At 44.6% G+C, this 27506-nt stretch overlaps 1 protein-coding gene across 11 annotated transcripts in view; it reads right to left on the bottom strand.

The window, feature by feature from the left end:
- The window catches only part of ATXN2 (ataxin 2), a 1121476-nt gene that overhangs the window by 640433 nt on the left and 453537 nt on the right, over nucleotides 1-27506 (bottom strand). For all 11 annotated transcript variants that reach the window (XM_069214846.1, XM_069214840.1, XM_069214837.1 and 8 more), the window contains 2 exons: nucleotides 24284-24385; nucleotides 7186-7256 (listed from right to left, as the gene is read on the bottom strand). In XM_069214846.1, coding sequence (XP_069070947.1) covers nucleotides 7186-7256; nucleotides 24284-24385 — 173 coding nt within the window. The remainder of the gene's footprint in view (nucleotides 1-7185; nucleotides 7257-24283; nucleotides 24386-27506) is intronic.

Raw genomic sequence — 27506 nt, 5'->3', positions numbered from 1 at the left:
ATTCGGTTCCTTCTGGTCCTGGGGGTTGCGGGTGCAGTGCTTGGTCCAGGCGTCAGGTTCCTTGTTACAGGCAGTCGCAGTCAGGGGGAGCCTCTGGATTCTCTCTGCATGCGTCACTGTGGGTGTCCAGGGGGGATCGTCTCGGGTAACTTACGAGGTCGCAGTCATCTGGGAGTCCTCCCTGTAGTGCTGGTTCTCTGGAGCTGGAGCCGGGGGCATTGGGTGCAGAGGGTTAAGTCTCAGGCTTCCGGCGGGAAGAGAGAGTTCTTTAAAAGTTGCTTCTTTGTTGCTGTGGGCCAACAGTGTCCCTGTTCTCAGGAGTTTCTTGGTCCTTTGGGTTTCAGGGCAGTCCTCTGAGGCTTCAGAGGTTGCTGGTCCCTGTCTGATGCGTCGCTGTGCAGTTTTCGTTGAGTCAGGAGACAGGCCAGTAGGGCTGGGGCCAAAGCAGTTGTCGTCTCAGTCGTCTCTGCAGGGCTTTCAGGTCATCAGTCGACCTTCTTGTTTCAGGTTGCAGGAATCTGATTTCCTGGGTTCAGGGTTGCCCCTAAATACTCAATTTAGGGGTGTGTTTAGGTCTGGGGGGCAGTAGCCAATGGCTACTGCCCTTGAGGGTGGCTACACCCTCTTTGTGCCTCCTCCCTGAGGGGAGGGGGGCACATCCCTATTTCTTTTGGGGGAATCCTCCAAAATCAAGATGGAGGATTTCAAAAGGCAGGGGTCACTTCAGCTCAGGGCACCTTAGGGGCTGTCCTGACTGGTGGGTGACTCCTTGTTTTTCTCATTATCTCCTCCAGCCTTGCTGTCAAAAGTGGGGGCAGTGGCCAGAGGGGCGGGCATGTCCACTAGCTCGGATGCCCTGGGGTGCTGTAACAAAAGGCATGAGCCGTTGAGGCTCACCGCCAGGTGTTACATTTCTTGCAGGGGGGGTGAGAAGCACCTCCACCCAGTGCAGGCTTTGTTTCTGTCCTCAGAGAGCACAAGAGGCTCTCAGCCCAGGGGGGCAGAAACTCGTCTCAGTGGCAGGCTGGCACTGACCAGTCAGTCCTGCGCTGAAGGATTGGTTAAATTACACGGGGCATCTTCTAAGATGCCCTCTGTGTGCATTTTGTAATAAATCCAACACTGGCATCAGTGTGGGTTTATTACTCTGAGACGTTTGATACTAAACTTCCCAGTATTCAGTGTAGCCATTATGGAGCTGTGGAGTTCGTTTTGACAAACTCCCAGACCATATACTTAATACGGCCACCCTGTACTTACAATGTCTAAGAATAGACTTAGGCACTGTAGGGGCATATTGCTCATGCAGCTATGCCCTCACCTGTGGTATAGTGCACCCTGCCGTAGGGCTGTAAGGCCTGCTAGAGGGGTGACTTACCTATGCCACAGGCAGTATTTTGTGTGCATGGCATCCTGAAGGGGATGCCATGTCGACTTTGCCTTGTTCTCCCCACCAACACACACAATCTGCAATGGCAGTGTGCATGTGTTAGGTGAGGGGTCCATTAGGGTGGCACAACACATGCGGCAGCCCTTAGGGACCTTCCCTGGTCACAGGGCCCTTGGTACCACTGGTATCTTTTGCAAGGGACTTATCTGTGTGCCAGGGGTGTGCCAATTGTGGAAACAATGGTACATTTTTTTGTGAAAGAACACTGGTACTGGGGCCTGGTTAGCAAGATCCCAGCACACTTCTCAGTCAAGTCAGCATCAATATCAGGCAAAAAGTGGAGGGTAACTGCAACAGGGAGCCATTTTCCTACAAGAGGGAACTGGGAACACCACAGGTCAGTTTTCTGCAGCGGTAAAGCCAGGTGCTGCAGAGAGCAGGGTCAATCAGGAGCTTCTACAATCAATGACATTGTGTGGTCCGATAATTGCTTTATGGAAAACATTGACTTTTCAGGCTTAAGAGCAGAGCAAAGCACACACCATTTTGGAAGTAGTACTCACCCTGATAATGGTGGACTGTTGAGAAGTGGCAGCTAGCCTTCCCTTTACTGTTGCAGGACATCATATTTTTAAAGCAAATATGCCAACGAAAGGACAGTAACAGCTGACTTTCCCACAATCTTGGGCTTGGTCATCAGCACATGAGCAACACGTTATTCGTCTTTTATCTTTGTCGGGGAAAGCTTCAAACTGAGGATGTGTGGCATGCAATACTGTAGAAACCAGAGCAGTGTCACAGCAGGAAGAGCCAAGGGAAAGTGAGTCGGGGACAGCAAATCATTTAAATCGCAGTGTACCATGTTTTTCAATAGTTACTGAATAAATAAAACAATAAGTGGAATGCTTGAATTAATCTAAGCATCTGGTAATTACCCGCGGTCTCATCCTTGTTCATCATTACTTAGCTCACTATGCCACCTCAGATCAGACCCAGCTATGTGCAAATCAGCCTTGGTCCTACTCCAACAGGAACTCAAGCATGCTCAGATGTGGGTCCCAAGCTCACTATGCCACTGGAACCAAGCTGCACCAGAAGCACCGATGAGGGTAAAACAAGACTTTGGTTGGGTAGGTCCTCACTGAGGAGGCATGGTGGGTAAAATAACAATAAACTGGGATGCGGCCAAGAGTAATTACTGATGCTTTGGATTAATCAAGCATCCCATGTAGGGAGAACACTGAGGCCTGCACACTTGCTTAGTTCAGCACCGAGTTGGTGACACGCATAACTCTTCCATTCTCTGTGCCCTTGCACAAGACTGTATGCTGAGCTGTGGCAGGTTACAAACAAACCCAGTCATGCCGCTTCAAAATAAAGCTGTTGAGTTATTGGTCATGTTTTTAGTTAATCCTCCTGCTCCCAGGCTGCCAGTCGCACTTTATACACAGGTCTGGGAATGGGTTCGTTTTACCATTAAACCCATGGCAGCTCATCAGATGACTACTCTCATGCTTTGTTTTACAACGCACTGCTTGAAAGCAGCATCAGGATTGCGTGGGCGGGACAACCCAACACTTTATCAGAGTACAGGACTGGGTCCGGTCCCCAGTGGCTTTCTGCACAGTGTAGATTCAGAGGGTTTATGTACATGTCAGACTGTATGTGTTTATGGAAAGGTTAGTCTGACATGCACACTTCAATTCAGATGGCAGGCAACCATTCAATCTGCCAGTCACCAGGATGATGTCACGTCAGTGCACTGTAGCAAGGCCCAGGCCTACTCTCCTTATAATGTGACACGCACTGTACTGCTGCACTGTAATCACATGTTAAAATGTGGGTATATAATACATACAATGTGTACGATGACTCACAGTGAGGGAGGGCACCACCCTAATGCTATTGTAGATGAGTTGCCTCTGCATATAAGACAGTTCAGAGCCGATTCCAGGAGCATGCTTCCCAACACACAGGCATAAGTCAGGGTTCATACCAGGTCCTTTATTAGTAAAGCTGCTAGGTTTCAAAGCACTCTGTTACTCATGGTGTTCATAATTCTCCGATCAATGTTATTCAAGCGAAGGGTGTGGGAATGCCCCACAGGTTTTCAAAATTATTTTGCAGCTGTAAGGCTCAGTCAGCTCTAGAAATCTCCTGTAATGTTTATTTGCAGTCCATAAGATTCATGGTAAGTTTCACATCTGTGAAATATGAAAAGGATCTTTCCTAGCAGCAAGGAGTAATTGCTGATGTTGTGAGCCTGAACCTACATCTGTTTGATATTGCACCATCGCTAATTATGAGCACCTTATTTGTTAGCCACCGAGGAGTTTTCCATTCCAGTGCTGAGCCCCTTTTTTTTTTTTTTTTTTAAGAAGTCTGAGTCACTTCGAGCTCAAGATTTCGGAACTTTGTTTTGTATCCAAGGCCAAACGGTGTACTTTTAATCACACATGTTAAGGATTCACAAGGTACCCTGGATTAGTGGATTTCTCAGATAGCAAAGTTTTTTTTTTGTTGGTTCTTTCACCAAATATAGGAAAAAGTGCTGTGCAAGAAAGTTTATTTTTTTTCTAAAATGGTAATCAACAAAAGCTTTGCTAAGATCGCATTGTTCCCAGTTGAGCTGTAAATAAAATATTACAGTTTGAATTTTTCTACGTGGGTGTCAAGTTTTCACATTTCATGTGGTTTGTACCTCTATGTAAATTATGGTGGAACCAGGAGTAAAGTCCACAGGTGGGCCCAGACAGTTAGACAGGAGTGAAATATTGAAAACATTAGAATTCTGCAATGGGTTATGTATATCGCTCATTGCTTTCCCAAAAAACTAGTCATTCAAATCAACAACATTTTTCATTTGTAATGTTTGCATTGATAGCAGACTAACAAAATTAATACACCAATACATTCATCAGACCCTCTTGGTCGCAGGGCTATACTGACCAGGAAATAATTCATATGAATAAATCTAATAAATTAAAAATAGGTATGAAGGAACCCAACATATTTTTTTAAATGTGCCTAACATACGGGGAATTAGGGACAGCGATTACCTTTACATATATGAAGTTACCCAGACTATCATGTGATTCAGAGGGCATTTTGCAAAATGTGTTCTTGTGTGCACACTGGGTCACATTTAGAAGCCAAAACTGGAGAGAAATCTAATTGGTTATAACAAATGTTCTATAATTCTGTATCCCCATACTTCCCTGATAAAGATGGCACACCATTTGTGAGTCCACTTGTGGGTGTGTGGTCCCATCACTCACAACAGGTAAGGCAACAAAAAACAACATGGAGACATCAAAATGTTTGGCTAGTGAACTGACCCATTTTGGCAATGCGGGAAGCTGTGATATTTGGGACTGGGATCCACAGCCACCCAGGGAAACCTATTATACCTAGATACTTATGAAAACCTAACGCCCAGGAGATTGCAGGGTACTGTGACCTATGTGGTTCTCAAGACAAATCTAAAATTATGTCTAAAAATAGATTAACCCCACATTTCTGTGAGAAAAAGCTACAGAAGCTACACACATTCACAATATTCCTACCACATAGCATACCCACACTTCTTCCAATAAAAAAACACTACCCACTTGAGAGGGAAGACATTTGCCAGTGACAGGAATGGATGAACATTGTGACCATAAAATATCTAAGTCGTTGTAGTGATATTTATGTTTTGACCACTGACTCCACGGTACACTTAGCCTAGCACCACACCGTCACATTAGTGAACACCAGCTTCATTTTCCTTTTTCCTTTTTCCTTTTATTTTAGCATTAGCCACCGCCACGTTAAAAGCTGCAAGTAGTTTTCTGTGTTCTCATGTTTTTATTTTTCATGTTCTTTCCCACCAACGGCTTAGGTTGATAAGAATGAACTAAGACAGCAGGGAATGCTCTCGTTTTGAAGGGGCACCTTGGGATTGTGGCCAAGTCTCGACGTGTTCTTTTCAAAGCTGGCCTAAAGCAATCGGCTTTTTTGGAATAATAAACTTCTGCAGTGAGAGGGAGATTCTACAATTTTCCTCTCTTGTTTGTTCAAAGTATAAGAGGCTGAGACCAGATGGACCGGGGAATGATAGTGTTTGCAAATCTCAGGTATACCCAGGATGTTGGGGTGTGTCATCCTTCCAGTGAGGATAATTGATGACTCTCCTCGATCGACACTGGTGATCTGATGCTGAATAGGAGGGAGATTAAATAGTTGTGCCCTTGCCTCAGGGTGATGCATATTGTTTAATTCATTAATTGCTTTGTATTATAATATAAATACATATATTTGCTGTGTATATTGCAGTGGAGACTCATGTGTACATGTTTTCATTTCATTGCTGTGACCATTTTTAAACGTATGCTTTCAGCATGCTAATCTTCTTTTACGAACCTTGCGAAGTGAAATAATATATGTCTTCTTTGGACTAAGAAGCGCATTCCTAAAGTTTTTGTCAGTGCATGAGTGTTTCAGCTCAGTCATTAGTGAAGCAAAACAGTTGTTTTTGCAAAGGTCCTGGTTTTCTTAGGTGGGGAGTTTTTACTGTTGTCTAGTGAACTTTTTGACCAACCAGGTAATCAGATTTGAGGTAAAGCCCCCAATTAATCTCTCGGATGGACAGAAAGCCTACTGGGCCCATTACATGGTGGGTGCCCAGCCCCACGGCTGGGCAGGACTGAAATTCCATTTTGTTTTAATAATTATTTTTCCCTGTTGTCCACTGAGTTCTCTAAACTGCTGGGGAGGTACATACTGAGGATGAACCCATTCAGGGTGGTGGCATGGTCCAAGACCACTGAGCCAGCTCCCACTTCCCCGTATGAAATATATATTTGTGGAGCCATAGTGGGCTCTCTGGACCCAGAGGAAGATATATGAGGAGAGAGGTGGCTAAACTTGGGTGTCGGTAAGGAGCAGGGAAAGACTCTTTTGCCCCTTATGGGGTGTGGTCAGAGCACGATGCCGCTTTAGGCACGCCCTTAAATAAAATCCAGTTGGCTTAGTGGGCTTTCTGTTCCCCCCACCTCAAAAGGGTAGACTGGGGATAAACACCCAAATCACCTGATAACAAACACCCTCCCCAAATGCCCCCCTCACCGGGAGCAGAAAGATTATCAATTTTGAGGGGGATGAGTATTTCCAATTGCCCAAGGGGCATCTTAACCCCTTCCTCCCCCAATAGTAGAGCACTGATCAAAAGTAAAGCAGTTTCAATTATGTGATGTCACACTGAAAAAAAAAAATTCTGAACGCAAGGGAGGCTCTTTCCTATCCTTCAGGTGCTTGCAATAGGATTTTCTGCTTTAGTGTGCTGGACCAACTGTTCAGGACCACCGCACTACAGAGGTAATGTGGTGGATGTGAACAATCTATCCAATCCATTAAAGATATTGAGCACCCCCAACCCCCAGCACCCCACACCACCATCAAAACAAAAAAAAAACAATAATGACTCCATCATCAAGAAAATATTGTCAGAAGAGATTTCAAGGAGTGGCTACGCAAGTACCTGACAGAAAGAAACTACTGAAGCATGGGTAAAGCATACATGCCTAAAGACCATAAATCACTTCTAGCTTCTTTATCTAAATTAGAAATATTCCAAATTATTGTGATTTACGATGAAGCAAATATGAAACTGTCAAACTGACAATGGAAGAGTTTCAAGCGTTTCATCATTTACTCTATAATATATAATCAGTTATACCTCAAACCAAATGTTCAAGAGCCCACAGTGTCACACAGATTATATTTAGTCTTCAATGTTAATATTAATTGCTTACCCGAAAATCATTCTTAAATTTCTTTAAATCATCAAGCTGTTTTCTTTGTTCTGAAACCATTGGAAGGACAACTGCAAATTAGGAAATACATGTTAAAAGAACATATGTAAACATCACTACAGTAGTTAAAAGAAATTATTATGAGATTTTTGGAGAAGATACTACAGTATTATGAATTTCCTTTGCAAATATCATAAATTACCACTTAATCTGTTTTTGGACCATCTTAGAAGCCCCAAGGAAGCCACACAGCAGCAGTGTGGTGGCAGCATCCTAAGGGTCCAAATCATCTTACAACTGGCTGCAGCGTCTATGGGGCAATCCCTGCCCCCGTTCTGTTTCAAGTCTGTAGGCTAGTAAGTCCTTTTTAACAAATATGCATGATTCCTCTGCAGTTATGAATTTAAATCTGTTTGGTGTCTAGATCCTTAGATTATACTGCTGGGTCCCAAGGCACACCTAAGTTGGAACACGATACTTTGATAGTGATACAAAACTTTGCCAGCTTCACTTTAATTGTACCTTCACTAGTGTCTGCCAAAGAGGTTTTTTTTTCTGAAAAAACAATACACCCAATTGGATTTCATTTCCGTTTGTCGGTTTCCACTTGATTATCCTCTCCCAGATTATACTATAAATAAACATTCTTGTCAATATATAAAATCTGATGAATTCATCTATGATCTAGCTTTATGCCTATATTTTCCAGTTTTGAAAACGTCCCAAGCTTGCGCACCAATAGGGGGCAAAAAACGTGGTGGCTGTTACCATATGGTGTGAGGAATACAGAATAAATTATTGAACAACGTACTTACCTTTGGTAACGCATTATCTGGTAGAGAATATGTAGCTGCAGATTCCTTACCTCAGAATTTCTTTGCGTAAGCTTAGAATCCAGAATTTTTTGCTGAGCATTACCCTGCGCGCGCCATCAGGTGGCACAGTTCGGATTTGTGTGGCGTCGTTGGAGCAGTCTGTGACGTCACGGTCACCTACAAAGGCCACACCCCGGCGACCATACGTCAAATTCTTTTACCCATGAATTTCCACGCCAGAAGCGCAGAGTCATGGACAGAACCAACAGTGTCTGTGCAAATCTAGGGCACTGAAGGGATAAATCTTAACCCTATTAGACATATCTGCAAAGCGGGGAGGCATGGCGGGTGTAAGGAATCTGCAGCTAAATCGAGTCTCTACCAGATAATGTGTTACCGAAGGTAAGTGACTTGTTCATCTTATATAGAGTTCTAGCTGCAGATTTCTAAACTTAGAAGAAATATCCAAGCGATAACCTCCTGGCAGTGGGCTGCAGATACCTCCCCTCACACTAAAAAGTCCTGTAGGATCGAATGGACAAAGTGTCCGTCTCTTCGTACCTGATTGTCCAGGCAGTAATGTTTTGCAAACGTGTACAATGATGCCCACGTTGCTGCCTGACAGATATCCAGGACTGGAACGCCCCAAGCTAGTGCAGTGGTAGCAGCTTTGCCCCTTGTAGAATGAGCCCTCAAGTAGGCTGCTTCCTGGCCATTCTGGCTGATCTCGATGCAGAAAACTACCCAGCGCGAAATGATTAGCTTCTGCACTTCTTTGCTCCCACATACCCACAAAGAGTTGGTCATCCACCCGGAACTCTTTTGTATAGTCAAGGTGAGACGACAATGCTTTTTTGGGGTCCAGCCGGTGGAGTCGCTCCTCTTCTTTAGAGGGATGCGGTGGAGCAAAGAAGGTGGGCAGGGTGATGAAATCCCCAGATGAAATGGAGGAGGAAAAGAGGCATGAGTTCTGAGAACCACCTTGTCTGAAAACATGGTGAGATGCAGTTGCTTGGATGAAAGAGCCTGCATCTCACTCACCCTCATGGCAGATGTTATTGCCACTAAGAATGCTGTCTTGATTGTGAGCAGCCGGAGAGGACAGTTTTGTAAGGGCTCAAAGGGAGCACACACAAGAAATCTGAGGACCAGATTTATGTCCCATTGGGGTATATCAAAGGGCATGGGGGAAACATGTACACGCCCTCTATGTACAATGGGAGATTTGAAAAGTGAAGGCTTATCAGGCAGCCAAAGAAATGTTGATAAGGCAGAAAGATAGCCCTTGAGAGGACCCAAGGCAGAACCCTGCTGGGTAAGGGATAGTATAAAGAGGAGGATATCAGAAAGAGAAGCAGATAGAGGATCAATAGATCTTTCTGTACAAATAATATCAAAGCGTTTCCAACGGTAGGCATATACTGCTTTAGTGGAGGGACGCCTGGCTGCCAAAATAACTTTACAGACTTCGGGAAGAAGGTCAAAAGCCATCAACTGTCGCCACTTGAGCTACACGCATGCAGACGCAGAGTTGACAGGTTCGGGTGGAGAACCTTCCCCTGCTACTGCGACAGAAGATCTTCCAGAAGGGGCAACCTGATTGGAGGACTGATGCTCACTTTCAGAAGTTCGGGATACCAAACTCTCCTTGCCCAGTTCAGAGCCACTAGGATTACCTGGGCTCGGTCATTCTTGATCTTCTTGAGAACTCTAGGAAGAAGTGGTATGGGTGGAAATGCATATAAGAGGCCTGAACGCCACTTGCAACTAAAAGCATGAGTGATTGCAGTCTTGAAAACTCCAATGCGCAATACTGCTGACATTGCGCATTCTCTGTGGAGGCGAAAAGATCTAACCAAGGCTCTCCCCACTGCTGAAAGATGTATTGTGCCACCTCCAAGTGGACAGACCATTCGTGATCCGCTAGGCACCAATGGCTGAGTTCAGAGAACCTGCCAGGTGTGGAACCACTAGTGTTATGCCCTGCTGTTCCAGCCATGTTCAGAGACGCAGAGCCTCTTTAAAAACGGTCCACGACCCCACACCGCCCTGCTTGTTGCAGTACCACATTGCAGTGGTGTTGTCCGTGAACACCTGCAATATCTTCCCTTTTACAACAGGAAGAAATCTTTTCAATGCAGTCGGATCACCCAGGGGTATGATATTGATATGGAGTCCAGATTCCATCAGAGACCAAAGACCTTTGGTCTCCACCTCTCCCAGATGGCCGCCCCATCCCAGAAGTGAGACATCTGTCACTATTGTGAGATCTGGCTGGTGAAAGGATAGGAGTCTGCCTCAGACCCAATCGCAGTTCACAAACCACCACTGCAGGTCTTTTGCAATTCCCTCCGCAATCTGAACCGTGTTTCTAGGATTCCCTTGATGTTGTGCCCACTGGAACTTCAGGTCCCACTGCAGAGCCCCCATATGCCATCTGGCTTGACTAACAGTATGCAGGAGGTCATGAGTCCCAACAGCCTCAAAGACTCTCACCGAAATCCAGAATAGAGGCCGAAACATCGGTATCATGACCTCAATATCCTGGACTCACTGCTCCGGAGAATAAACTGCACTGTGCCCAGAACGGCTCAGATGAAAGGGAGCTTCTGAGAGAGAGAGTCAGTTGTGACTTTGGCACGTTTATAGTGAACCCCAGCAAATGCAGCAGGTTTGCCATCGTCTGAAGGTGGTTGACGAGAGCTTGGTGCATAGGAGGCTTCAACAGCCAGTCACTGAGGTAGGGGAAGACTGAAATCCCTAACCTACGGAGATGAGCTGTTTCCACCATTTTCACTTTGGTCAACACCCGAAGGGCACTGGTGAGACCAAATGGGAGCACGGTAGACTGAAAGTGATTGTGGTCCACCTTGAAGCGCAGGTAGCACCTTTGGGCAGGCAGGATGAGGATGGGAAAATCTGCATCCTGCAAGTCCAGCGCTATCATCCAGTCTCCTTGGTCTAGGGCAGACAAGACCTGAGCAAGAGAGAGCATCTTGAATTTCTCCTTTTTGAAGAAGAGACTGACGTCCTTTAAATCCAATATAGGGTGAAGACCCTTGTTCTTATTTGGAATCAGAAAGTAGCGGGAACAACCACTGCCTACTTCTGACATAGGGACCCTCTCTACGGTTCCCATTGCCAAGAGAGCCATAACTTCCTCGTGAAGCAAGATTAAGTGATCCTTCATCAGCCGTTCTTTTAATGGAGGAATAGAGGGAGAGAAAGACTGGAAGGGAAGGGTATAGCCCTTCTGTAAGGAAATGCCTCCTTGGCATGGTTACCCCCTGACATTTTGCCTTTTGCTGATGCCAGTTATGATTGAAAGTGTGCTGGGACCCTGATAACCAGGCCCCAGCACCAGTGTTCTTTGCCTAAACTGCACCTTTGTTCCCACAACTGGCAAAGCCCTGGCACACAGAGAAGTCCCTTGTATATGGTACCCCTGGTACCAAGGGCCCTGATGTCAGGGAAGGTCTCTAAGGGCTGCAGCATGTCTTATGCCACCCTGGGGACCCCTTGCTCAGCACATGCACAATGCCTTACAGCTTGTGTGTGCTGGTGGGGAGAAAAGAGTGCCATGCCCACCTCACACTGCCTGTGGCATGGGTAAGTCGCCCCTCTAGCAGGCCTTACAGCCCTAAGGCAGGGGTGCACTATATTACAGGTGAGGGCACATGTGCAAAAGCAAAACCTTAGACATTGTAAGAGCCGGGTAGGCATAAAGAGTATATGGTCTGGGAGTTTGTAAAACACGAACTTCACAGTTCCATAATGGCTACACTGATATCTGGGAAGTTTGATATCCAACTTCTCAGCACAATAAATGCACACAGATGCCAGTGTGCAATTTATTGTAAAATGCACCCAGGGGGCATCTTGAAGATGCCCTCTGAATACCAGTCCGACTCCTAGTGCTAGGCTGATCAGTTTCTGCCAGCCTGCCACAACCGGACGAGTTTCTGGGAGAGTGGCTTTGTCACTCTGTGGCCAGGAACAAAGCCTGTACTGGGTGAGGAGCTTCTCACCTGTCCCTGCAGGAACTATAACACCTGGCGGTGAGCCTCAAAGATTCATGCCTTTTGTTACAGAACCCCAGGGCATCCCAGCTAGTGGAGATGCCCGCCCCTCTGGCCACTCCCCCCACTTTTGGCGGCAAGGCTGGAGGAGATAATGACAAAAACAAGGAGGGGTCACCCACCAGTCAAGACAGCCCCTAAGGTGTCCTGAGCTGAGGTGACCCCTCCCTTTAGAAATCTTTCATCTTGAGATTGGAGGATTCTCCCAATAGGATTACGGATGTGCCCCCCTCCCCTCAGAGAGGAGGCACAAAAAGGGTGTAACCACCCTCCAGGACAGTAGCCATTGGCTACTGACCTAAACACACCCCTAAATTTAGTATATAGGGGCGACCCAGAACCCAGGAAATCAGATTCCTGCAACCTACAACAGGAAGAACTGCTGACCTGATAGCCCCGCAGAGACGATGGAGACACCAACTGACTTGGCGCCAGCCCTACCGGCCTTTCTCCAGACTCAAAGAACCTGCACAGCGACGCATTCCGAAAGGGACCAGTGACCTCTAAAGCCTCATAGGACTTCTCTGAACCGAAGGACAAAGAAACTCCTGATAACAGCGGCACTGTTCAAAAACAGCAACAACTTTGCAACTTTTTTGCAACTTTCAAAGACCTCACTCTTCCCGCCGGAATCGTGAGACGTCACCCTCTGCACCCAATGCCCTCGACTCGAGCTCCAGAGAACTAACACCGCAGAGGACTCCCAGGCGACTGCAACTCTGTGAGTAACCTGAGACGAACCCTCTGCACCCCCACAGTGACGCATGCAGAGAGGATTCAGAGGCTCCCCCTGACCGCGACTGCCTGGAACAAAGACCCGATGCCTGGACCAAGCACTGCACCCGCAGCCCCCAGGATCAAAAGGAACCGAACTCCAGTGCAGGAATGACCATAAGGCGACCCTCTGCCCAGCCCAGTCGGTGGCTGGCCCGAGAAGCCCCCCTGTGCCCTGCCTGCACTGCTGGAGTGACCCCCGGGTCCCTACATTGACTTCTATTGAAAACCTGACACCTGCTAAGCACACTGAACCCGGCTGCCCCTGGCCCGCTGAGGGTGTGTTTTGGGTGCCTACTTGTGCCCCCCCCCCCCCACCCACCCTCTCCCCCAGTGCTCTACAAATCTCCCCTGGTCTGCCCTCCGAAGACACAGGTACTTACCTGCTGGCAGCCTGGAACCGGAGCACCCCTGTTCTCCATAGGCACCTGTGTATTTTGGGCCCTCCTTTGACCTCTGCACCTGACTGGCTCTCTGTTGCTGGTGCGGTGACCTTGGGGTTGCCTTGAACCCACAACAGTGGGCTGCCTATGCCCAGGAAACTGAACTTGTGAGTACCTTACTTACCTGAAAAACTAACCAATACTACCTCCCCCAGGAACGGTTGATTTTTGCACTAAGTGTCCACTTTTAAAATAGCTTATTGCCATTTTAACTAAAACTGTGTATGTTTCTGCTCTAATTCAAAGTTCCTTACTTACCTATGTGGAGTAGCTTGCATTTTATGTATTTACTTCAAATCTTGTGGTTCTAAAATAAATGAAGAAAATATATTTTTCTGTATAAAAACTATTGGCCTGGACTTAAGTCTTTGAGTGTGTATTCCTCATGTATTGCCTGTGTGTGTACAACAAATGCTTAACACTACCCTCTGATAAGCCTACTGCTCGACCACACTATCACAAAATAAAGCATTAGAATTATCTAATTTTGCCACTATCAAACTCTAAGGGGAACCCTTGGACTCTGTGCACACTATCTCTCACTTTGAGATAGTATATAGAGAGACAACTTCCTACAGAGACCACTGGCTGAAAGGGAGGCATGTGATGTCGGGCCGGGAAGCTATTAAGCCCAACAGGTGCGCACTGTTCCTTAGTGTGTAGTAATGGTTCTCCTGAAACGGAGGGAGAAGGGTCTGGAAATTCGGGACATGTGCTGGGTTGGGATAATCATCCCTAACTCTGCGTTCAGAATGGCCCCTAAGTAAGGTATGAACCTGCAGGGGTTGAAGGTGAGATTTGGTTATGTTTAGAGTGAAGCCCAAATTGTGAAGAAGATCCTCTGTCAACTAACTGTGGAGTTGGCACTTGCGTAACACACTAGCTTTGATTAGCCAGGGTTGAAGTAGGGGAAGATGTGAACATTCTGCCTTCTCAAGTGTGCTGTGTCTACTGCCAATCATTTGGGAACACACTGGAAGCAGTTGTGATTGCAAAGGGAAGGACCTTTAACTGGTAATGTTTGCCTGCAAAGACTAACCTTAAGTATTTCTGATGTGCAGGGTGAATTGGTATGTGAAAATAGGCATCCTTTAGATCTAGAGCTGTCAAAGTCACCTTGCTGTAGAAGCGGGATGACATCTTGAAGGGTGACTATGTGGAAGTGTTTTGAAAGGATGTATTTGTTCAGAGGCCTATGGTCCAGTATAAGTCTGAGAGAGAAGTCCTTTTTGGGAATCAGGAAGTATACTGGTGTTGTGGAGGAACAGGCTCTATGGACCCCTTGAGAAGAAGAGCTAGGTCCTCTTGTTTGAGAAGGGTTAAGTGTTCCTGAGATAGCCTGTAAGGAACTTTTAATGTAAGGGTGAGGGGAATATTGAGAGGAGTGGTGATGCGCTCCAGACAGTAACCATGTTGGATAATGGCAAGGACCCATAGGTCTGTGGTAATGGTGCCCAAGTGGTGTAGAATTGTTGTTGGCATCTTCCACCTACAGGTATGGGATGATCTGGGGGAAGGGGGAGGTAGTCACTGTTTGGCAATGGAGGAGGAACCGCAAGTGGTGGGGCTGTTTTCCTCGCTTTGTTGTTAGCCTCCCTGTAAGTGCCTCTGTTATAGCCTCTGGTGTAGGTGGACTGACGGTGTCTCGGATGCGAGGTAGACATATCTGTCATTTAGGACTTATAGGATTCCTGATCCGGTGAGACGAAAAGAGCCACTTTGTGTATTTTTCTGAAAGGCATCCATGGCCTTGGCAGTGTCTGTGTCCTTTTGAAGCTTCTCTAAAGTAGTGTCTACCAGTGGCCCAAACGGGTACTCTTTATCAAACGGCATGTTAAAGACTGCCTGCCTCCGTTTTAAAACCTGAGCAACACAGCCAAGCAATTACAGCAATTTATTTGGCGAAATATTTAAAGAGTGAAAAATAGGTATCAAGAAAACCTTTGTATTTCCAAAACGGGCACAAGATAAGGTGTTGAGAAGCAGTGGTTATCTGCACATCTCTGAATTCTGGGGTCCTCATACTAGCATGTGAGTTACAGGGCATTTCTCAAATAGACGTCTTTTTTACACACAGTCTTACATTTGGAAGGAAAAAATGTAGAGAAGCACAAGGGGTAATAACACTTCTGCTACTCTGTGTTCCCCCAAGTCTCCCGATAAAGATGGTACCTCACTTGTATGGGTAGGCCAAGTGCCCGCAAAAGGAAGTGCCCCAAAACATTATGTGGACACAGCAAAATTATCAAATACTAAACTACCTGTTTTTGTGGTGTGGGACCTGCATTTTTAATCCTGGGTTCACACACACACAAAAAAAAAAAAAAAAAACATTTCTGAAAACTAGACACCCGAAGGAATCCAGGGAGGTCTGACTTGTGTTGATCCCCCAATGTTTTCTTACCCAGAATCCTCAGCAAACCTCAAATGTAGCTAAAAAATAAATACATCACATTTTCCCCACATTTCTGTGTGGGATCACCGCATTGGGACAAATTTCCTACCACACACCGTTCCCCTCAGACTCCTGGTAAAAATGATTTCTCACTTGTGGAGGTGGGCCAAGTGCCTGTAACAGGGAAGAGCCAAAAACATGTCAAGATTGAGGGGAAACTAAAGCGGGTCCAAAGGACAGTTTGAAAAACAACATTTTTAGGCTGGCAAGTGGGGCAGAATTTCTACTGGCAGAGATGAGACAATGCTGGGTGGCAGGAATTTTGTAGATTCCTGCAGATTCTGGAAGGTTCCATCATAAAAATGTGGGAAAAATGTGTGATTTCCAGCAAAGTTGGAGTTTTGCAGGGCATGGTGGGTAAGACAATGGTGCGGGTGCATTTGAAGCACACCACCCTGGAATCACCCAGATGTTTCGTTTTCAGATGTGTCTAGGTCTTGTGCATATTTCTACATGGCAGCGTCCCAAAGTCCAAAAAGTGCAGCCCTCACCATTCCAAGTGGGACGATTTTGAGAGTTAACCAAGCTCTCATGGCCCAAATGTAAAACCAAAACCCCCAAAAAATCAAATGTCCTCTTGCTTGCCGTGGGATAAGATGTTTTAGTGTGTGGGGGAGAGCTGAAAGACTGTTACCCCCTTCAGTTGGGGGTGGGGGCAAAACTGGTTGGTAGTCACCACCCCACTATTTTTGACCCACCCTGGGTGTGGATCAGGGTTAATTGCTCCATCTGCCCACTGGTGGGCAGAACAACTTTGACCCCATTTATTAGGGGTGGGAGGGTATGGCCATACACCCCCCCTCTTATTTTGAAAAAAGATAGATTCCCAGGTCTCTGGTGGGCTTTCTTTTTAAAAACCAAGGGGAGGCAGATATGGCCAACAGTAATGTGCCCCCATGGGGAGTGACCCTTGACCAAGGGGCTTGCCCCCCCCCAAACAAAACACACACATATACACACACCAATCCCTGGTGCCCAAGTGGTTTCTCTTCCACATCATGGGAGATGACATCTGATGAGGTCAGCACGCGAACATGTGCTGACGTCATCTGACGTCACTGGGGTGTCCGGGTGGAAGGGGAAGCGATTCTCCTTCCATCCCTGACAGGGGTGTGGGTGGGAGTCCCATGGGGGGAGCGCTAGCGCTCCATCGTGGGCCGGGTGCAGGACAAGCTGGGCTCGTCACAGGCACCCAAGGGGTTAAAAGGTCGTTGGTGTTTATGTTGCGAGCTGCAGTGTGAGCATCATTAAGGATGCATGTGACTGAGTTGTTGGAGACAGTCTGACCCTCGGAAACAATCTGTTGTCCACCCTTATGGTGCTCTTTGGGAAGGATCTGTAACAGCTACTACATCTGAACCCAATGAGCCTGATCGATTACCCTGAAGCGGACAGGCTCATTAAAGATGTCTTCTGCATGCCGAAGCATGCCAGGGAGTATGGGGAGGTATTTTATCACCCTGTGAGTAGTGGCAAGAGTGCTGAATAGGAAATCCTGCACTATTGGATCTTTGTGCAGGTCCATGTTGTGAAATGCAGCTGCTCTAGCGACTACCTGTTGGTAAGAGGTAGTGTCTTCTGGTGGTGATGGGCATGAAGGAGAGGGTCAGGGTCATTTAAAAGGAATGGAATCAGGGTTCTAGGTATCCCAAGGGTCTGTATCATCTTGAGGACCACCTAAACCCCAGAGTATGATTGTAGGAAACTCGCAGAAGTGTAGTCCCATTGTATAGGTGATGTCAGGGATTGTGGAGGGGAGGACGGTGGCAGTGAACAAGGGGTTGAAGGAGGAAGAGGAGGTGGGGAAGAAGGCTTGTGGAGGGTTAGTAGCCTTGCACTTTGTTATTCTTTTGAAAGGGACAGGAACGTTCAAAGCCTCTTGAAAGGACAGTTTCCTTTTAGGGAGCACAGAAGAGGAAGGAGTGGCAATGATCCGACTTGTGACCTCTTGGATCCAGAGCTTGCACTGTCGACCTTCCATTTTCTCCAGGATATGCTTTACCAGAGATAGGCTGGTGGGAGACTAGCACAAGTCTTTCTGGGGGATTTGTGTGGGACAGCAGGGGCTGTGCAGAGGCGACCTCCTGGCTTTTGATGACAAATTCAACGTCTAACTCAGAGCTGTGCTATATGGAAAGGTCTACCTTCTCCTGTGTCGGTTCTTCCTGAGCATGTTCCTCTCCGAAGATGTCTGGCATGTCGGCCAGCGTCTTCTGGGCCATTTCCAGCCGACGAGCTTGTCAATCCAAATGGTCTTTCTGGAGTGGAAAGACTTGCAGGCATAGCCATAGGCCACGCAAAGGTCTGCATAGAGAGAGAGGGGTTGCATATGAGCTGTTGGTTGTTGTGCAGCAACTTTGTGTGGCACCAAGAACAGAAGAGGAATGAAGTCCGTTCCATTAGGGAACCATTCCAGTCGATGCAGGATCTACGTGGAAGGTAGGCTGGAGGCAGGGCTGGCGCCCCAAAGGGCAGTTGGTCAGTGCCTAAACCGGCAAAACTGCGAGACAGCTAAGATGGGAGAAGCGCAAACAATTACAATACAGTTGGCATGAGAAAGTCAAGACTGGAAAAATGAGCAGAGGAGAGAAAACAATCCAACAAAAGAGTTGATGCCCATGTGAAATATCACCGAGAGTAGAAATCACTCGATCTCGTGATGCAAAACACTTCTTTGGGGAAAAAAGAAAAAAACTTGCACCACTCCAGACCCTACACTAGATGGCCATGAGTATGCAGAGCATGTGTATCTACAGTCGCACATGCCATCGAACAATAGGGTTAAGAGAAAAACACTCAGGTACACTTTTTGGTATCGAGCAGGCTGTTGAAAATTAGGACACAATACAAGTAACTAGATGTCTTTAGAAAGAAAAAAAACAATCTAACTTCATACAGTCTCCAATTTTTACTTCATGCAATCTGTTTAGCAGATAAGGATTACACGCTGTGTCAAAGGAGGTGAAGTGAATTAGGGGGAACAGTTCACATGCTGCTAAGTCCATATGCGCATGAAGGACCTCTAAAGCCACAGTGGTCAGATTCAGTCTTATGAGCAGAAAGTGAAATAGACGAAAACAGCATTTTTTATTTTTTTTAAACAGAGAAAGAAAACTGTTAAGGTAAAAGATCTGGAAAATAGGGTCACACAGTTCACCTTGAAGTTTTGCTTCCATACTGGATTCTAACAGCTGGTCAGTGTGTAGTTAGAGTGCAGCATAAGGCAACAAACAGCAACACTCAAACATCTGTACAAAATTATGTCAACCAATGGTGTAGCATGGCCTAGTTATTTTATTCCTAAGAAATGCAATAACTAGTAGAAAGATATATATGTTGTTCGGTCTTCCTCCCAAATATTAGAAGAGGATAAGAATCCGGCATTGATGCATGTGGACTATCTGATTTTAATGGAATCCACGCCAACTGGCAGTCAACAGAACTTAAATGCTCTTCAGTCATATGGCGCAAATACAGATTGGCAACATTCAACAAAACCAAAATATTTTTTTGAGGGGTTTCTCAATCTATTTTTACGTGGGTGCTATTAGATGCAAAACGAGCAGTAATTTCCTCTTGTAGGTAACTAGGCCTGCATTTTAGTGTCAACATAGTGCAGTCAACTCTATGGCAAAATACGAACTGCATTGTATAAGGTTATATATGCGTGTAAACAGAATGCAAAAACTTAATGGAGAAATGTACTGCCACTTGTTTATCATGTTTAATAAAGGTATTTTTTTTTTTTTTTTAAAACATAGTGTAGTCAACCGTGATAAAACAGAATTGGGCAGCCTTACCAATAGCCAAAGACCTGAATAACCTTTTTAAATTTCTGACAAGTGCAAAATTGCCACAGTCAAATGTTTAGGAGACAAGCCCCTAAAAAACTCAGTTTACAATGTCTGACATTGCATTACCTCACTATTATTAAGTTGGTGAGGGAAGTATCTGGAGGTCTTTCTTAATTGTGGCAGTAGGTTTATCAATCAAGGCCATTCATTTGGTGTTTGTTATGCATGGGGAGCTAAGGTTAATGGGAACTTTATATTAATTTGAACAAGGTGCCACAATCACATATAGGTCATGCGATTAGGCCATTACTGCAGATACCAGCAGTATCTGCTGCAGATTTTTAATGTTCTCTTAACTGCACCATTTCAATTTGGGTAAGTGTTTGGTAAATAACGACTGGTCATGCAAAATCCCCAAATGTGTTTTCCTCCTGTTAATTTCCATAGGATTTTGAACACAACTACAGCCCGAACCGCTGCAAGAATTTATACCAAAATTTGGCAGAAATCTAGCTTTTGGTCCAGAAAGCGTCCTTTTTGTGATTTGGTATGAATCAGTTCAGTAGTTTTCTAGTTATTAAATGAAAAACAATGTATGTATATATAGGGACACCTAGGCGGAGCTTTGCAAACCCTGGAACATGGACAAGTGCTGTGACTGGCGGGCCGCAACCTATGCAGAAAGTTGCTGACGCCATTTTCTAAACTGCGACGTGTCCCGGGAAATGAAAATAAAGATTGGAAACTACAGAAGGGGTCAGGGTAGGAGTACCCTGATCTCATGGGTGGATTGAAGATGTCTCTGAGGGACCTTTTTTTTCATGTGCATGGAGTTGCAATACTCAGCACAGACGACCACTCCTTCCCCCCCCCCCCCCCCCATGTAATGCTGCAATGGAGTCACGAATCTTGCTGAAATTGTTTTTAGAAATATAAATTCACACACTCCCTCACACACTAATGCATTCACTCACAGACCCACTCAGCGAATAATGCACTGACTCAAACACCCACTCAACGACTCAGGCACCTACTCACAGACCCACTCATGTACCCACTCACAGAGCCACTCAAATCAAAATTAAATCAATCAGGGTTTATAAAGAGCAACTACTCACCCATAAGGGTCTCAAGATGCTAAGGGGGTTTTGTTCTCTGAGCATTAGTCGAAGAGCCAGGTTTTAAGGTCCTTCCTGAATTGCAGTAGCAACTGTGACTGTCTGAGGAGCAGGATGTTCCAGCTCTTTGCTGCGAGGTACGCAAAGGCTCTCCCAGTAGCCGAGGTCTTCTGTATGCGGGGTACGGTGGCTAGTGCTTGTTGAGTGGAGAACTCTGGTGGGGGAGTAGAAGGTGATGCAGTGGTTGAGGTAGAAGGGACCTTGGCGATGAAGGGCCTTGTAAGCGTGGACAAGGAGCTTGAAGTTGATTCCCTTCTCTAAAGGGAGCCAGCGGAGGTCTCTTAAGTGATTGGAGATTTATTCGCGGTGGTGAATGTCCAGGAGGAATCTGGCAAAGGCATTTTAGTTGTGCTGTAATTTCTTGAGGTTCTTTTGGGTGGAGCGGCGTAGAGGACGCTGCCATAGTCAAGTCTTCTGGTAACCAGGACATGGGTTATGGTTTTGCGGCAGTCCTTTTGGGATCCATCTGTAGATCTTCCAGAGAAGTCAGAGTGTGGGAAAGCAAGAGGACGCGACTGAGTTGATTCGGCAGGTCAAGTGAGCGATGAGTCTAGGATGACGCTGAGGATGAGGGCATGGTTTGTTGGGGTCAGGGGGGAGGGTGGGCAAACCGGCTGCAAAGGTCTATGACCACCAGGAGTCGTCCTAGGCTGATGTGGAAGGTCCCAGGATGAGGATCTCTGTCTTGTCAGAGTTGAGCTTTAGGCAGCTGTCCTCCTTCCAGGCGGCAACGCCTTCCATCCCATTGTGGAAATTCATCTTGGCAGTCGTGGGGTTTTCGGTCAGTGAGATGATCAGCTGGTTATCGGCATAGGAGACGATGTTTAGTCTGTGACGATGGATGCGGGAGGGACTATGTAGACGTTGGAGAGTGTGGGGCTCAGGGAGGAGCCCTGTGGAACTCCGCAGCTGATCCCCATAGGTTTTGACAGGTAAGGAGGTAGTCTTGACTCGCACATGCACGCACAGACCCACACAAGCTCTACCACCGACCCTCTCACACCCAGATGGACACCCTCATATCCACTCTTAAACCCACTCTCATACCCACTCTCACACCCAGACAGACGATCTCATAACCATTCTCACACGCAGACACTCACACCCAGACAGACACTTTCACACCTACTCTTACTCTGTGTGGTGCAGGATAGGGTGGTTGTGGGGGGTAGGCTGCAGGGCATGCGTGGGGGTGTTGCATGGCCTGGCCTGTGGCCAACTCCTTCGGCCGTGCACAGAGGTGGTTGGGTTAACGTATCGCAATTAAAATGACTATGTTAAAAAAAAAAAAAACATAGAAATTCAAAGAAAAAAAACAAAGGTTAAAGGGACGTTATAGTTGGGAAATATAATTTAAAAAAACTAGAAATTCACTGAAAAAAACAAAGGTTAAAGGGACGGTATAGTTGGGAAATATAATTTTAAACAACACAGAAATTCAAAAGGGACTTTATAAATAGGTTCTGAATTTACTGGCAGAAAAACATAGAAATTCAGCATAACTGAGTCTTGCCCTAAGGTAACTATAACCTGCACACTCGCCATGCACTGCTAATTACCCCAGATATTACAGCACTCATGACAACTTTTATAACGTCAATAAAAATATAAATAAAACATCAACCAGTCAAGTTATTGAAAAAAACCAATGCACGGCGCACATGCGAGATAAAGTTACTTGAAATAACTATAACTGCTGAATTTCTATGGTTTTGTGCGAGTAAATTCAGAATCTAACTAGAACGTCCCAGTAACCATTTTCTTAGGTGAATCACAGATATGAGTCAGGTTAGGCCTACTGTTACAAAGTAATATTTTTTCCACATCTTCTCCTTAGATTTACCCTTATGACCACAGTTTTATTTGCAGTTGAACTTCAAGGTTAAAGTTCACAATCTGAATGTAAACTTGGGTGGGGGGCAGGGAGGTCTACTGGCAACGAAGGGCCTGTCAGTTTTTTCAATCCTAGTTCCAGAAAGGACTGAACTATCCAATGCCATTGAAAGGTTTGATAGTCTTCAGCTAGAAGAGATGCAACCTTATCTTAACAAGAGGAATAGCCAGATAAGAGGTTAGTAAAAATTAAATACAGTTAAAAGAAAAATACCTGAAAAAAATTGGAAAGTGGAGTTTCAAAAACAAATAAAAATAAAAATAATCTATTCTTGAAAATAATTAAGTGTGATCTGGATGAAAGGGTTGGGATGTTGGGAAGTGGGTGTTGTGTGTTCATGTGGAAGAGAGATAAGCTTTAGGAGTTTTAATCCTAAATACATGTGTTTCAGGATGAGCTAGGACATATAAAAGTTGAATAAATTCTCCACACATCAGCTAAATGGGAAAGGTATAAATTCACAGAAATAATGAAAAAATAAAATATTCTTGTGAGGGTGATGGTAGAACAGTTTCTGAACGATCAATACTGCTGCTGAAACAAAACAGTTAACAGAAGGTGGCAGCTTAACTGGCCATAGACAGACTGCTGAGACACCAAGAATTCCGGGTCCCCTCCATTCATGGGAGCAAAAAAAAAGTAAAAAAAAAAAAAAGAATAGGCCACCTGGGTGTCAAAACTTGAATTGCTCCATCCAAGCTCAATGACAGAAAAAACTAATCTAACAAAGGAGCCACTGAACATGTGCAATGCGTCGAGGAGGAAGAGGAACGATTCACAGCATCGACCATGAAAGACTCCCTTGAGAAAAAAAAACTTGCAAAGTCCGGGTCCAACACTAGATGGCAGGAGTGTACATAGCATATGTATCTGCAGCCAACATATGCTATGAATATGTACTTATTCCAGCACGTCGGAAACACATGAGCAAGCATATCCACAGAGGGAAACCAACTGAAAGTTGCCTGTGTGAACAGTCCAAACAAAAGTGTTTGTGAGAATATACCTACTTTTGCTGGTATGATAGAGAGTCTTCAAAAACACATGTAGCTCTGCAGAAAATGTACTTCTCACATTCACAGATCTGCTGTCCTGTGTTTTTCAATTCAGGAATGTATGTTGCCCTTTCAAATGTATTTATCTCCACAACTACGATAAATGTAGGTAAGCAGATTTATTTGTAAATCATGCCTACTTGAGATGGAGAAATACTAATATTGCATCTTCATCACACCACTCAGAACCGCAGTGTGTTTAGTCAGATGTTTTATCATATTAGCTCAATAGCTTATGTCAAGTTCCAAAACATGTGACTACTGTACAGCAAGGAGTATTGGTCAGCTTCTTAAAGATGTTCTGCTGCATCCCAAAACTGGCAATGGTTTTGTTGAGTTACAATGTTTTTGAACACAAACTGCATCATATTCACAGCAGATTTGTCAAAAAGCCTTCACATTCAAAATTCCAACAGTAGCCACATTTTTGCTTTTAATAATAGGCACGTCACTGATAAATCAGGGCTTAAACTCTCTTCAGGTAGTCATGAGGGTTGTGCATGTTTTAAACTTGTTAGCCATTTCAGAAAAAATATGCAGTACGTGTTTTGCATTCAATATTTTGTTTGAAAATGTCTAAATATGTATTAATGACAGATTCAGGTACAAACCTTTGCTGTCAGATTTGCAGAAATTAGAAGCATCTACAGGCTTAATCTCCCTGCTAGCTGCTGGAGAAATTTGTCGCTGGTCTTGAAGTCTGGAATCCTTAGCTGGAAAAATAAACATGAAAAAACTGTTTGCAAAAAAGACAAAGTAACAGAGAAACAGAAATATAACCGAAACCACAGCTTTTCATCTGAGGTGGCAAATAAAAGTACTTTATACATAAACATATCACCCGTTAAACAAGTTAGGAATACATATGAAAGTAATACATATGAAAGACAGAATGTTGAGTAACCTGTAATCCTACTCAATTTCTAGGAAATGTTCATTGAAATCAGAAGCAGATAAGAGTCAATCCAGGTGTTGGATCCTTGTAAACTTTCTCTAAAAATGGTTAGCATTCCTACATATCTTTTTATTTGAAAATAAACAATAAATCAGCCTAAAACAGGCTAAAATTGACAAATTATTGTATTTATTTAAAAAAAAAAAAAACTTTTAATAAAAAAATTACACTTGTCACCAGAGATTTAAGTGAAACAGAAAAGGATTAAGTATCCATATGTTCTGCACCCATGAAAGGTAGAAAACTGAAAGAGCAGCATTAAAGGTTATCAGCCCTCCAGTATCTTTCTAGGTTTGCTCACTGGCAGCTGCTCCAGTTGTTTTTCACAACAGTTAGACTCGTTATCCCAACCATTGGGGAGGTTAGGGAGTTGCATATGATTTCAATGCAGAATTCCATGAAGGAGAACTAGGATTACAGGTAAGCAACCATACGTTCTCCTTCAAGGTCTGTCCACTGGTAATCATTAGCAATGAATAAAATATCAAGCCCATCCTTCAAAAACAGTGGAAATAGACAAAATACATTCAATGGAAACTATGCAAAAAGTATTAAAAACAAAGGTTGAGAATCCTTTGTTGCACCTTGGGTTTGAGACATGGAAGTCAAGCGTGGAAGAATCTTTAAGGCCAGATCTGACAACATGCATGAGCAGGTAGGATCGAAGTGTCTACAGCTGCCCTTATGAGTTTGGTCAACATGATCATGCCTTTGTTGAATATTTCCAAGAAATCTTCACAACGTTCCGTAGGTAAGTCATAAGAAAACAAGCGTGAATACCAGAGAGATCTATTGTATCTACCAATGCGGCTATGACACTGTTTTTTTTCATAGCAGTAGCAAATGTACGTAACACCGTTCTACCCACTGAAGCCAACAGTTTTATACCTTTGTCTGGAGAGACAATGGACGAAGGAGCAGAGGAATTATTTTTCTTTGTGACTGATACAATCACAAAATGGGGGAGAATATATCCTGAGGAATAAAGGATCCTGAGCAGGTGGTCAATATTTTTGTATTTTTTCTGAAGCACTGACAGTGCTGCTTCAGCAGAATTTGGTGTTGAGAAAACCTCTACAGATGCTCTAATAGGCCTGGAACTAAAGGTAGCAGAGGTCCTGACGATGTTTTCTAGTATGATGATGAAAACAAATCATCGAAGTGTCTGTTTACATAGCTGCCAAGGAAATTATCAGTTTAGGGAATATTCATTTTATCAACATCACTGATGAGAACGTCAAGGAAACTCTTGATGTCACTAACGGGAAATTCTTGAAGGGGGAGAATCAGTGAAGGCTGGTGAATATATTCCAGCAGAAGACGTGGAAGTAGACCAAGAGGAAGGTGAACGAGATCCACAATGACATCTGCATATAGAATAAATAGAAGAGGACTATGTCTGGAACACCTAAAATGATGAGTGATAGTGTGATCCTGACCTGTATTGAGATCTAGAACGCTACCTCCTCAGAGTTATCTCGACAGGTGCAAAGGGCGGTGCTGGAAGAGCCTGAACCTCTGCAGGCACTGTTTGTGGAGATCTTGAAGGAGAGGGCTCTGCAGGCCTCATAGTATAGGGCAGAGGAGGTGGAGGAGGAGGAGGCAGAGGTGAGGCCTCCCATTTGATTTCCCTCTGAAAGAGTCCTAAGAGACTGAAATGGGAGTACTGGTACAGACTTCATCTTCTCCTCGTTGCTCTGACATCCCAGTTCATCCTGCATCCCAAAAAGGACTTCTACTGCCTACACTATTTCTCTTGCCCATGCAGTCAAATTTTTTTTTAATGGTTCTTGAGGATGAGCTGGAAAGCTTTATGCTGTGTTTATTTCCTGCTGTGTTTACATGTGTGAAGAATGGTGGGAATCTGGTAGGCAAAGGATACACAGATGACGGAGATCTGATTTCACCTTTTCCCTATCATAACAGTTCCCTTCACAAAAAGATGCTGCATTTTTGTGAAGTGGAAGTAACATTTTCTGGCAGAATAAAACAGGAAAACATTCAACACTAAAAGACGTTGCAGGTATGTTTTTGAACATGGTTTGAAATTATTTCCAAAAGGCAAAAGCCAAGCACAGTGCTCCGTGATAATGTATATAAGAAACAGAAAAAAACAAATCTGAGCAACTGGCACGGATACATGAGTGCTGGGAGCACTTAAGTTTGGAAAGTTGCAGTGTCAGTTTGCAGCAACCTATACAGCTACACTGGCCTAGTTGTACGCAACTAATTTCTTAAAACAAAAAAACGTTTGTGAAAAAGGCATATGTGTTACTCTCAGGTGACAACTACATATTTTACATCAGTAGTTTTTTTTTTTAATAAAGTAAATAAACCTAACTAGTCAATGTAGTTGAATGTCTTGACTGCTATGTTACTTCCTCAAATAAAAAGATGTGGCCTTTTCTAAAGAAAAGCAAATGTAAATATGTATTTTCTTGGAAAACGTGCTCCTGGATCCTACACATAGGCAGGAGATTATTCATTGCTCATGATTACCAAATACAGATGTAGTGGATCCTATTTAGTTTTAATTGGAATCAGGAGGTTAGCTTAGCCTTCTGATTTGCAGGCCTGTGCCTTAGAGACTTTTAATCTACTAAACCTGCTGTTTTAGCACATTTATTTAATTATTTCTTCCAAAAATGGCTGCTATGCTTTAGTTAGGAAGATGTTTTGATTTCACGTTATCAGTGCCACTCTGTGAAGGCGTCACTGTCCGCATAAAGGACAAGTGATATACGTAGGTATTTACATCACTGTCCCTATCCCACTAACATGTGACAGGAACATGATGTACTTTTGGAGTGAACTTTTTATGTAATTGCCGCCTCAAGCATGCCTTCTTATCTACTGTTTAGGAACATACCTGCGTCAGG

This window comes from Pleurodeles waltl, chromosome 11, assembly GCF_031143425.1.
Source record: "Pleurodeles waltl isolate 20211129_DDA chromosome 11, aPleWal1.hap1.20221129, whole genome shotgun sequence".
NCBI classification, from domain to species: domain Eukaryota; kingdom Metazoa; phylum Chordata; class Amphibia; order Caudata; family Salamandridae; genus Pleurodeles; species Pleurodeles waltl.
The sequence above is the reverse complement of the archived record's forward strand: the minus strand, read 5'-3'. Positions and strand labels throughout refer to the sequence as shown.